The sequence below is a fragment of the Chinchilla lanigera genome, unplaced genomic scaffold (assembly GCF_000276665.1).
Source record: "Chinchilla lanigera isolate Chin_1 unplaced genomic scaffold, ChiLan1.0 scaffold00050, whole genome shotgun sequence".
In the NCBI taxonomy this organism is placed as follows: Eukaryota; Metazoa; Chordata; class Mammalia; order Rodentia; family Chinchillidae; genus Chinchilla; species Chinchilla lanigera.
The window spans coordinates 3,155,399-3,168,038 of NW_004955451.1; the positions used below are offsets into that span (position 1 = coordinate 3,155,399).

At 43.7% G+C, this 12,640-nt stretch overlaps 1 protein-coding gene across 2 annotated transcripts in view; it reads left to right on the forward strand.

The window, feature by feature from the left end:
* The first annotated feature begins 9,917 nt into the window (after positions 1-9,917).
* Positions 9,918-12,640, forward strand: part of Rnft1 (ring finger protein, transmembrane 1) — a 13,676-nt gene continuing 10,953 nt past the window's right edge. Inside the window, exons 1-3 of one of the 2 annotated variants that reach the window (XM_005393973.2) lie at positions 9,918-10,078; positions 11,231-11,691; positions 11,891-11,967. In XM_005393973.2, coding sequence (XP_005394030.1) covers positions 11,286-11,691; positions 11,891-11,967 — 483 coding nt within the window. In that variant the 5' untranslated portion in view covers positions 9,918-10,078; positions 11,231-11,285. Of the gene's footprint in view, positions 10,079-10,617; positions 10,703-11,230; positions 11,692-11,890; positions 11,968-12,640 lie in introns of those variants that run through there. The other variant, XM_013519162.1, reaches the window with a different exon arrangement.

The window sequence follows — 12,640 nt, forward strand, 5'->3', positions numbered from 1 at the left end:
ATAGTTAACCTTCTGAACTTCTCACACTGACACAATGAACAACATCCCAGAAGGTTAAGGGCATGTCGCTTTTACCCCAAGATGCAGAACTGCTGAGTCACTTAGCCAAACCTCTAGACTCCCCAAGTTGACACAATGTATCAACCATAATATAGCCCATGCCACCTGACAAGGAGATCCTGTCTCAGTCTGCCCGCACCAAATAAACAACAACAACAACAAAAGGCCCACAAAAAAAGAGCACTCCGAAAAGGACATTAAACAGCTACTTCTTTTTCAGTACTGTCAAGTATACAATATCAAATGCTGCCTTTGGACATAGTACACATCTAAAGCATATTATAGCATGTATGGTACTTTTACAAGAAAGGGAATTTCTGTTTTTGAATTCTTGATACATGATAAAACTCTCAATACAATGACTGATTCTGAGATTCCAAACAATTTCTCAGTCAGTGGCATAATAGTTCAAGATGAGATGCGATTACAGTAAAACCTTGGTTTGCGACAATAATTCACTCTGGAAAACTGCTTGTAATCCAAAGCCCTTGTCTACCAAGCAAATCTCCCCATAAGAAATAATGGAAACTCAGATGATTCATTCTGCAACTCAAAAATATTCCTATAAAATGATTATAATACGAAATAATAAAGAAAATACAAAATATAAAGAAAATAAATCAACCTGCACCTACCTTTGAACACCTTTGTGGCTGGTATGTGGGTGACAAGAGGGAGGGTGACTTTCACTGTCACCAGTGGAATCACTGCTATCTACTGGCTCCGTGGAATCCTCTTTTCGTGGAATTCTAACAAGGACCCCATCCAGTGACACTTGTTTTTGCCTCTGAGGATTTTGTGGAAATGTGACATTGCATTATTGCTAAACAGATTTATCGCTCACACGGCTACAGCCTTATTCAGGTGCTGCTTTTCTACAAAATTTTGCACTATTTCCTACCTTTTATACATCTCTCTAATCTTACTTGAAGTGAGGGAGTCCTCTGCCCTTTTCTCCTCCTCCTCCTCTTCCTTCTCCTTTGGAGATGAGATGTCCTCCATACCCTCTTGCTGTTGGGAGATGATCACCCATAATCCTGCAGTGAGAGCAAACCATTGGCTCACTTGTGATCATGTGACTTTCTACATCCCATACTGTTCATATTGCAAGATGTTACTCATTTATCAAGTTAAAATTTATTAGAAATGTTTGCTCATCTTGTGGAAAAAGATATTCACAATTCAAGGATTTACTGTACATTTTAAAAGGTGTATGGATTTTTAACTAAAAAAGGCAAAGAGAAGCCAGGCATGGTGGTGCATGCCTGTAATCCCAGCACTCAGGAGGCTGAGGCAGGAGGATCAAGATGAGTTTGAGGCCAGCCTGAGCTACACAGGCTGGCCTCGAACTTAAGGCCACCCTAAACAACATAGTGAGACTGTGTCTAAAAAAAAAAAAAGCAAAGGGAAACACATTCTGTAAAATTATAAAAGCACCCAACTCCATAACAATTAATTACTCTGGAACAATTCCCAGAAGACACTTTTATTTGAGAAGAGAGGTGCTGTGGTCAGAGTTTGCAAGGAAGACACAATTTATAGGGTTATTTTATAATATTTACCCAAAAAGTCAAATGCAGAAGAGCGCAAGAGACCTGTCCACACACTAGCGACTCAAAGAATCCAGCTGAGGGCCTGGGTCCCACAGCAATGTCCTGCACGAGTCCAGGTGAATACCGAGAGCCCATGGCAACGTCCCCCACGAGCCCAACTGGAGGCAAAGAGCCCACGACAACGTCTCATGCAAGTCTGTATCAAGGATCTGCACTGGGAAGGCCCAAAGGTCAGTGGTGGAAGCTAGAAAGTCTGCGCCAGTGGGGTGAAGGATCTGGGCCAGCAGGCTGAGGGATCTGCACGGGAGCCAGGAAGTGATGCTCGAGGTAAGAAACAGAGCTATCCCAAAAAGAACAGCAGCCATCCTCAGCAACAGTGAGGCCCTCAATTCCTCTGATGATGAGAACAGCCGAATTCGTATCAGGAAAGCCAGCGTGACAAGCTCCTCCAGGAGAATCAACAGCACCATCCTCCCCTGCAGTTCTCCCGTTATGCTGTTGGCAACAGTCCTCAGGTGGGCCTGCTGCGCCTAGCACCGCGCTGATTCAGCTCAGCTGGGTGTTACAAGCTGACCATTAGTTAACCCACCACAAGAGGCCAAAAGTACCTCCTTATACTCACATGTACATTTCTGGTTGATTTTATTTAAAACACTCACTCTGGACCCAGACAGCTCTTTCACAATATTTCTTAAAAATATTCATTTGAAACACTTCTATCTTGTGCAAACTTGAACTAATTGACAGTGGGTGCCTGGAATTCTCTATCAAGAAAGAATCTGAGAGTTCGGCATGGTATCACCTGCTGTCATCCCAGCACTCTGGGCTGAGGTAGGAGGATGGCAAATGCAAGCCCAGCCTAGGCAACTTAGCATCTTACCGAGGGCCTGTCTCAAAATTAAAAAGGGCAAAAAAATAAAAAAATAAAAAGGGCAAGCACGTGTTGCTGCCACACCTGGCTTAGTTTCAGTTTTGCAAAATGAAAGTTCTGGAAATTTACTGTGCAGCAACACAGATATATTTAATATTATTGAATGACACACTTAAAATGCTAAGGCTGAGGGGTGGAGGTGTACTTCAGTGGTAGAGCGTGTGCTTAGCACTTGTAATGCCTGGGTTCAATCCCAGGAGCCCCCTAAATTTCTTTTGAAAAAAACTGTAAAGAGATATAGCCCAAAAGTCTATAGATCAAATGAAGCAGAATACTAAAAATATTCGAAGAACTCAAAAGCAGGCTGGAATGGCAGAACAGAGAAATAAAAAAGAGAAAAAGAGACAAAGTATAAAATGGTAAATTAAGTTGAATCTATGAATAATTATACTATATGTAAATGATACATACCAATTCAAAGCAGAAATTGTCAAAATGAATTTAAATGAAAAGATTCAAAAAATAAAATAAATAATCTATAGAGAGGTGAAGAATAAAAGGATAGAACAAGATATAAAAAAACTAACCAAAAGAAACAGAATCGCTATATATTACCAAGGATGAACAGAGATAGCACACAACGTCAAAGGATCAAATCAGCAAGATAACATAACAGTCCTTTATGTGTCTGGATTTAACAAAAGCTCTTCAAAATATATGAAGCCAAAACTGATAATATTAAAGTTCTAAAGGTAAATAGGTCAATTCATAATTATACTTGGAGACATCAACATGTCTCTCTTAGCAACTGGTAGAACAAGCAGACAGAAAATCAGTAAAGACTGCAAAGATCTACATAACGCTACTGGCCAACTTGACCTATCAGATATTTGTAGAAAACTCTTCCTCACAACATTAGAATGCTCATTCTTTTCAAGTACACCTGGAACATTTACAAAGATAGATGGTCCTCTAAGCTACAAAACACATTTTAAAGAATTGAAATGATAAAAAGCATATTCTCTAAACGTATCAGAATTAAATTAGAAATCAATAAGAGAGGCTGTATGTGGGGGTGTAAGCTTGTAATCCCAGCACTCGGGGTGGCGAAGGCAGGAGGATCACAAGTTTGAGGGCAGCCCAGACAACTTAGCATCTTAGTGAGATCCTATCTCAAAGTGAAAACTAAAAATAAAAAATGGCTGAGGCTGTGGCTCAGTCTGAAAGTCCTTGGTTCAATTCCCAGTGCTCATGAGAGTGTGAGGGTTTAAATAAAAGAAAGGAAGAAAGAAACCAATACTAGAAAGATATCTAGAAATTTTCCAGGTATTTAGAAATTACATAGTACATTTCTAAATAACCCAAGGGTCAAAGAAATCATTTAAAAATTAGACATTATTTTAACTGAATGAAAACACAACATAAAATTTATGATATACAGTTAAAGCGGTGAGCAATCAGATTACACACTTACATCAGAAAAAAAAAAATCTCAAATGATCTAAACATCCACCTTTAAAAGAAACCAGATAGCCAGGTGTGGTGGCTCATGCCTATAATCCCAGGCTGAGGCAGGAGGATCACTGCAAAGCCAGCCTGGGCTACTTAGTGAGTTCAAGGCCAGTCTGAACTACATAGCAAGACCATGTCTCAAAAAGAAAAGAAAAAGAAAGAAACCAGATAAAGAAGAGAAAATTGACACATAGCAAGCAGAAGATACCAGGCACGGTGGCACATGCCTGTAAACCCAGCACTTGGGAGGCTGAGGCAGGTGGATCCCTGTGAGTTGGAGGCCAGCCTGGGCTATGTAGTGAACTCAAGGACAGCTTGAACTGCACAGTGAAACCCTATAACAAAAAAACAAGACAAGAAAAAAAAAAAAAAAAAAAAAAAGCAAGCAGAAGAAAGGAAATAGTGCAGATAAGAGCAGAAATCAATGAAATTAATAATAGATTGAAGTCATAGCTCAGAGATAGAGTACTTGCCAAGTATGCACAAGGCTCTGGGTTCAAACCCCAGCACCCCCAAGAAACAAACAAAAAAGCAACAAAGCAAATAAAGTCGAAATAAATGAAACTAAATTTTATTAAAAATATCAGTGAAATCAATAAACTTTTAGCTTACTGACCAAGAAAAAACAAAGACACAAATTAACAATACCTGGGCCAGGAAGATGGTTCAGCAGCACAGCACCTGCCTGGCAAGCTCAAGGTCCTGAGTTCGATTCCTGATACCAAAAAAAAAAAAAAATTACCAATACCAGCGATGAAAATGTCATCACTGAAGAGCTCATAGCTATTATTATTATTATTTTTTTTTTTTTTTGGTTTTTCTCCGGTACCGGGAATCGAACTCACGACGTTGCGCTTGGAGCTCATAGCTATTAAAAGGCTAATAAGAGGGTGTTACGAACAACCTCATGCCAATTCCATCAAAGGCACAACTACCAAGGTACATTTGCAAAGAAAGATATCTCCTGACTAATCCTACAGCTATTAAAGAAATTGAGTCTGTAGTTTAAAGCCTTCCCGTATGGTAAATTCTAGACCAGGTAGTTTCACTGATAAATTCTACCAAGCGTTTGAGTAGGAAACAATACCAATTCTACACAGGGGGGGTGGAAACACTATTCGAATCAGGCCAGCATCACTCTGATACCAAAACCAGACAAAGACATGAGAACAGCAGTGCAAAAAAAGAAAAGAAGGCGGCCAGGTGCAGCGCTGCCTGCCTTTGTGCCAGTTACCTGGGATGCTGAGGGAGGAGAGGTGCTTGAGCCCAGGGGTTGGAGGCCAGCCTGGGCCACGCAACAGACTTTGTTTCAAACAAAACAAACAAAAAAGAACACGAAGGAAAGGAAGTGAAGGGAGAAAAAACCCTCTTATCTCCTATACACACAGATGCAAAAATTCTCAAAATTTTAAGAAATTGAATGCTACATATAAAAAGGATACCGTTAGGGTTTACGTCTAGATGTCCCCCCAAAGCCCGAAGCCCCATGTGCTCGTAGGTGGGGCTATCGGGTGGTGATTGGATGGGGTGTGCGTGATGCTGGGTTAGTCCACTGAGGGGTTACTAGCTGGGTCTGATGCTCGGAGAGGGAGCCTGGTGGGAAGAGGTGGCCCCTGGGCGTGGCCTGGAACCATTATGCCCCTCCTCCTCCTTGATCCTGGCTGCTTCCTGCATGCTCCCCCTCTGCCATGCTGCCCTGCCTTGGAGCCAGTTGATTATGGACTAAAATCGCTACAAACTGTAAGTCAAAGTAAATCTTTTCCTCCTTTAACTTGTGGGTGTTGGGTATTTTGTCCCAGCAATGAGAAGAGTAACTAAGTCAGATGGTATACTAGAACTCAGTGGAGTTTATCCTGAAATGCAAGGCTGGCTCAGCACTTAAAAATTATTTGCTAACACCAGGCATGGTGGCGCATGCCTGAAATCCCAGCACTCTGGGAGGCTGAGGCAGGAGGATCCTTGTGAGTTCCAGGCCAGCCTGGGCTCCAAAGTGAGCTCATGGCCAGCCTAGTGAGCTCATGGGCCAGCCTGAACTGTATAGCAAGACCCTGTCTCAAAAAAGACCAAAAAAAAAAAAAAAAAAAAAAATTATTTGCTAAAGCTCACCATATAAACAGACTAAAAAAGAAAAATCATTTGATTTTTTCAATAAGGGCAGGGAAAGAATTTGCTAAAATTCAACATCTGAAGTGAAAATTCTCAGCTGTGTTAATCAGCTTTCTGTCACTGTGACAAAATACCTGAGATAATCAATCTAATAAGGAGTGAGCCTTGTTTTGGCTGTTTCAGAGGCTTCAGTTCATGGTAGTTTGGTGCCCATGGCCGTCGGCGTGTAGTGACTGTGTGCAACTGGTGCAAGTGCTTGGCAGGCGGGAAGCAAAGAAAGAAAGAAGGAGCTGGGGTCCTGTCTCTTCTTGTAGGGGAGCCCACCCCCTTCTGTGACAACTGCTTCCACTAGGCCTCACCTTAAAAATGCTCTACCACCTCGGCATAGTGCCACCAGCTGGTGACCACACCTTTGATACATGGGCCTTAGGCAGATACTTACCCCAAACTGCGCAGCATCAACAAGTAAGGAATAGATGGAAATTTATTTAACCTAAGAGAGGACAACTGGGAAAACCAAAAAACACTGTAGCTAGGAAGCTTAATGACAAGGTAGAATGTTTCCCCCTTAAAAATCAGGAACATGGCAGGATGTCTATCCTCAGCACACTTATTATACACAGTACCGGCAGTTCTAGTAAATACAATAAAGCAAGGGAGAAAAGGCACACAGGTCTGAAAGAAAGGAAGAAGTTTCCATTCGGAGACAACAATGTCCACAAAAAAATCTACCAAAAAAAAAAAGCTATGAAAACTAATAAATGAGAAATGGCCACTGTCATTTAATATCACAAATTTCACTCCAAAGTTCTCCTTCTCCAAACCCTGCCAACTCGACGTCTTCACTTACTTCTCCAAGTCCTGTCAGGGGGACATCGTCACCCATTTGTCCTAGGAACTCTTACAGCTCAGTATTTTTGAAGCTAAGTTCGTTATTTCTCCAAAGTTGGCCTTTAAAAAACTTACTCTATGTGATAACATCAGCAATTTATTTATTCTGACATTTATAGTTTTCTAATGTTGATTTATCCATCTACCCTGTAAAAGATAAAGATCCAGCGGAGACTTTTACTCTTTCACTCCACGTCTACTTGGTCACTTGGGTATGAACTGCCTTGGCAAGGCATGGCTGCACAAGCCTGTCATGCCAGCACTTGGGAGGCTGAGGCAGGAGGATTGCTGAGACTTCAAGGCCAGCCTCAATTACATAGTGAGACCCTGCATCAAAAAAACAAAAGAAAAAAACGAACTGCCCCAAATCTAGAGACTTTACATCTTTGTTAAATTTCTTGTAATTGTGCCTGTTGACTTGTTTCTTCTATCTGAACCATCTCAGCTGCAGCTGCACGGTCTAGGATGGGCTTCCACATACGTTTGGGGCCTCAGCTGGAAGGCTAGGGTAGCTGGGACAGATGGGGCCTCTCTCCAAATGGTCCCCCCTCTTCTAGGAGCAATCTTGGTTTGATTACAGGGCAGCAGAAGGATTGTTGCAGAGGACTGTTAGGTTCCAAAGTACACTCGGGAGGCTGAGGTAGGAGGATCTTTGCAAGTTCAAGACCAGCCTGGGCTCCAAAGTGAGCTCAAGGCCAGCCTGAACTGCATAGCGAGACCCTGTCTCAAAAAAGAAAAAAAAGTTCCAAAGTGCAAGAAATTTTTTAGCTTCTACTAACAATTGTTATTATGCCAATAGCAAAAGTAAGTCGTGTGAATTAGTCTGGAAGGTGACTTTCTAAGGGCATGGGTATGACTTGGTAAGAAAAACTGGCAAGGTGGTGGGAGGGGGTAAGGGGCACAGCTGCCCCAATCTATCACACTTAATCCCACTGCTTCTCTCTCCATATAACCCCTCCAGTCTGTGTTACTCTGGAATCCACTTCGATGACAAGTTCAAGACCTTATCTCCTACCTGAACTACTTATAATGATCTCCTAATTCAGCTTGCATTGTTACACTCTATGAGTATGTAAGTCCTCTGGAAAGCACAAATATGATCATATAACTGCTGCTTAAACCTCAGCAGCTTCCCTTGGCCATTAGACTAAACTCTTCAGTGAGGCCTACAAAGACTTTCCTTTTCTGCCTCCTACTTACCTACGGCATCTCTTACTAGTCCCTCCCATCTGCCCTACACTTCTAAAAATGAGTAACTAAGTCTTTAAGGGGCTATGGTATTTCAGTATCACAAGTTCCTATTAATGTTGTTTTTATATGGAATGCCTTATCCTTGCTTTCATCCTGCAAAATTTAAGGTATTCCTCAATCTTTATTTCAAATGCTACAAATTTAAGGTAGTATATCTTGCATGATAAAGTTGAAGGCTCTTAACGTTGACCTCTGTTGCATCTCATACAACCTTCAATTATAGTGTTTACTCCCATCCACTGTAATTATTTCTTGGCAGACCTGTTCAACCACTTACTTCCTGTGGGATGGAGACTCCATCATTGTGGGTACGTGGCGGGGGGCACTGGGACATGAACCCAAGGCTTCTGAGTTAGAACTGCATCCCTATTTTTATTTTTTATTTGGAGACAGGGTCTCCCCAAATTGTTCTGCTGCCCAGGCTGGGCCTGAATTTACCATCCTCCTGCCTCAGCCTCCCAGAGTGCTGGGATTACAGGTGTGCCTGCTATACCCAGCTACATTTTTTAAATTACCTATCTCTCGCATATCTAGTACAATTCTTGACAGTAAGAACCCAACAAATGCTTTTTAATTAATCATTTGAAATTAAAATGTCCAAGCTATTGAAGTGCTGTATATCACCCCCTTAGGTTATTGTGGAAACGGCTCTGGATTTTGAATCACTGAAAAAAATAAAATTAAAATGTCCATTTCCAGCATTCTAGACAATAAGGAAAAGAAAATTTACCAAGTAACAGTCCATCATGAAGTCAAATCTCAATCTGGAGCTGTTCTTCAAGTGTGCTATATTTTAGTCGAGTTATTTGGGTACCAAATGTACTAACAAATTTCCAATATGAACTGATATGCCTTCAATGTGTTATACGTATGTTAAAAATGATTAATGTATTAGGTATACTAAATTTACAAATTTACTAAATGTTCTAAAACATACTGGTGCTCCATTGTGGCTGTATATTGATTATGTGAGATTCTCCCCTCTTCTCATACATTTTACCTTTGAGGTTTTTTGCTGTTGTTTGTGTGTTTTGGTTTTTTAAGACAGATCTCAGTATGCGGTCCCAGTTGGCCTCAAACTTGTCTCCACGCGCCTGCCTCAGCCTCCCAAGGACTCCCAAGAACTCCAGGAAAGCTAGCGCTGTATCTCCTTGATGTCATCTCTGTAAGTAACAGCTGAGGCTCCCTCAGTACCACACAACGCAGGGTTTTTCCAATTTATTTCCACTCCGTGCAAGCTCCCCCGCACGTCTGTTTCACGGCCCGCCTCGGGACCGTAACAAAAACCCCGCGGTAGCACCCGCCAGTGGGTCAGCGGGCGCGGGGAGCCGCCTGCGGAAACCCGGCCGCCCCCGCCCTTCCCGGGCCGCGCCGAACCTGCCCACGTGCTGCCCACGCTCGGCCGCGAGTCCCGACGCCTCGGGAGGGGACAGGCGTGGGCTGGGGACAGCGGGGCGGGCCGGCAACGCCCTTCGCTTCCGGCGGGGCTCCGAAGGCAAATTCCGCAGCCTGCACGCAGTAACACCCAGACGTCCCGGAAGTCGGAGGCCCGTGGCGGACCCCACGGCAGTACACGCGTTTGACCGGCCGGCCACGTAGGGGGCGGGGCCTGGGCCGGGCCGCGATGTGGGGGCGGGGCTGGGAGCGGGGCGGGGCCAGGATGCCGCGGGGGGCGGGGCGATGGAGGACGTCAGGGGAGCGCGTGCGCCGCCGCTGGCCGGGCTGGCGCTGCAGCGGTTGGAAGACCATGGCTGTGGCCGAAGGACTTGGCGCGGCGCGCGCGGCTGTTCTCTCTGTGGGTGCCGAGGCCTCCGTCCGCTCCCGGTCATGAGAGGTCAGGCCTGGGGAGGTGGGCGGCGGCGGGGCCGCGGCGGAGGGCGAGGGCGGCTGCCGAGGCGCGGCCGGCTCGGGCGTGGGTGGAGCGCTGTCGGGGATTCCGGAAGAGTTGTTGCTGTTGTCTGTACTTCGTTCCCTCTCCTGGGCTTTCCTGCCTGTGCGTGGAGGAGAGTGGGAGGGTTCTGTGCTTTTATTTATAGAAAAGACACAAAGTGTCCTACCAAAGTCGCTCTTCCGAGACTCGAGGAAATACGTAGCACCGTGGCGTGGCGCCTCGGCGGAAGCCGCCCGCGGACAGAGCTGAGCCCCAAGCCGCCGCCCGGCAGCCGCGCATAGGTGAACCGGGTGTGAAGTAGAGCGAGCGAACGCCTGCGTTTGGCCGGCGTCCTCCCGCAGCCGCCGCGACGGGCTCCAGCTCTGGCGTCCGCGTCCACGGAGACCCGTGCCGGATCGCGTAGGGAGCCGTCCCTGCCCACGGCCTCCCTCCTGACACCCTCGTCCCCTGCAGCACACGCCAGCGAGGGAGACATTTTTAATCGGCAGACTGTCACTACCCGTATTCAGACTGACACGTCACCTAGCAGTTACATGGTGACTCCCCCAGAATACCCCGATTTTAAAAGTATGTAGGTAACGTTCTTTTGGAGGAGAAGTACTGTGATATCAGTATTCTTGGTAGCACCATTAATTACTGGAGTTCTTATTAGTTTGGGGAAGCTGTTTCAGCATGAAGAGAATTTGCAGGTGAAATGTTTATTAGTTCCCTGGGATAATAAGATATTGAGATGTAATATCATTTTTCTTCCTAGTCTTTCCACGCATTACAAAATACTGACTCACTGTCCCTTATGAAACTTCTTTGATGTGAGAATCTATGTCAGAGCTGAAGCTGCTCCAGTTGTGTGCAGACCAAATGTACCAAGGTGTTCAGTATTCATATTAAGGTCTGCTGGGTCCCCAAGACTTCATGTTTGTTTAGCTAATGCCTTGTGGCACTGAGAAACAGAAGCGTTGAATGAAGCTCAAAGCTTTTTGGTACCAAATGTTCCTTGATAGATAACCCAAAAATTAATCGGCCATTCCTTTAGTAAACAAAAGACACAGTCCTTACTTAACTGTTCACTCGGAATATCTTCTACTTTTATTTTAGAAGACCGACCCCTGAAGCAAAGAAATCTGGATCAAAGAAAAAATACTCAAGGGCCATGCAAGCCAATTGTAACCAACTGCACAGTTCTTTAGGAACTGCAGGTGGTGAGGATGCATCAACTTCCCAGTGTGTCCATGCAACCAGACTGGCTGGAGAAGGGTCTTGTCTTCATTCCGGAGATGTTCATATCCAGATAAATGCCATACCTAAAGAATATGTTGAAAATCCAAGCTCCAGAAATACAAGGTCAGGTGTCCACAGCTGTGCTCACGGATGTGTACACAGCCGTTTCCGGAGTCACTCCCACAGTGAAGCAAGGCAGCCCGATGACACTGCCACGGAATCTGGAGAACATGGAAGCAGCTCCTTCTCAGAATTCCGTTATCTTCTCAAGTGGCTGCAAAAATGCCTTCCCTATATTTTAATTCTGGGTGTCAAACTTTTTATGCAACATATAACAGGTAGGGCATAATAAAACACTGACTTGTTTAATTGCTAAATTCAGTTAATTTTCTTTCATTATTGGTAATCCACTTTAACCTATGCAATCCAGTTATTTTCTGTTGGCTTTTTAAAATTTGTTTCCTTTTAATTCATGTTAGCTTACATAGTTCTCTTTGCGTTTTTTCTTTCAATTAACTGAAACTTATTTTCTAACAGGGATTTCTCTTGGAATTGGGCTGCTAACAACTTTTATGTATGCAAACAAAAGCATTGTAAATCAGGTTTTCCTCAGAGTAAGTATAAAAAGAAACTAAAAAATTAACTTTCTCTATAGAATTATAGAAAAATAACTTTAAAATAGAACATTAACTTGAGAGAAGTAGGAACTAATAGGATGTTTTACTATTCATGATACATTTGATTTTGTTACCTGGATGGCCTGTGATAAATTTTCTGTCCTAATGCTGAAGAGCATCTCTTTATTTTGTGTGTTTGCTTCCTAAAGAAAAAGTAGAAGGCTTAAAAGGCTTAGCCCACACTATTTGATCTACTTGGAAATGCCTTTATGTTTTCCAGGTTAATCTGAACATAATAGGTAATAGAATCTGACTTAAAACTATAGTTAAGCCTGGGTGTGGTGGTGCATGCCTGTAATTCCAGCACTCCGGAGGCTGAGGCAGGAGGGTATGTGCGAGTTAGCACCAGCCTGGGCTACAAAGTGAGTTCAAGACCAGCCTGAACTGCATAGTGAGACCCTGTCTCAAAAAGACAAAAAAATAAATAAACTATAGTTGATGCACTACAAAACTTTAAATAAGTAAATAAAAGGTGGCATTGAATAATTGGGTATTGAACTGTTTATAAGTTTCTCTTAAAGAAAATTAAGCTCGGGGCTGGGGATTTAGCTCAGCGGCAAAAGCGCCTGCCTGGCAAGCGCAAGGTCGTGAGTTCAGTTCCCAGTACTGG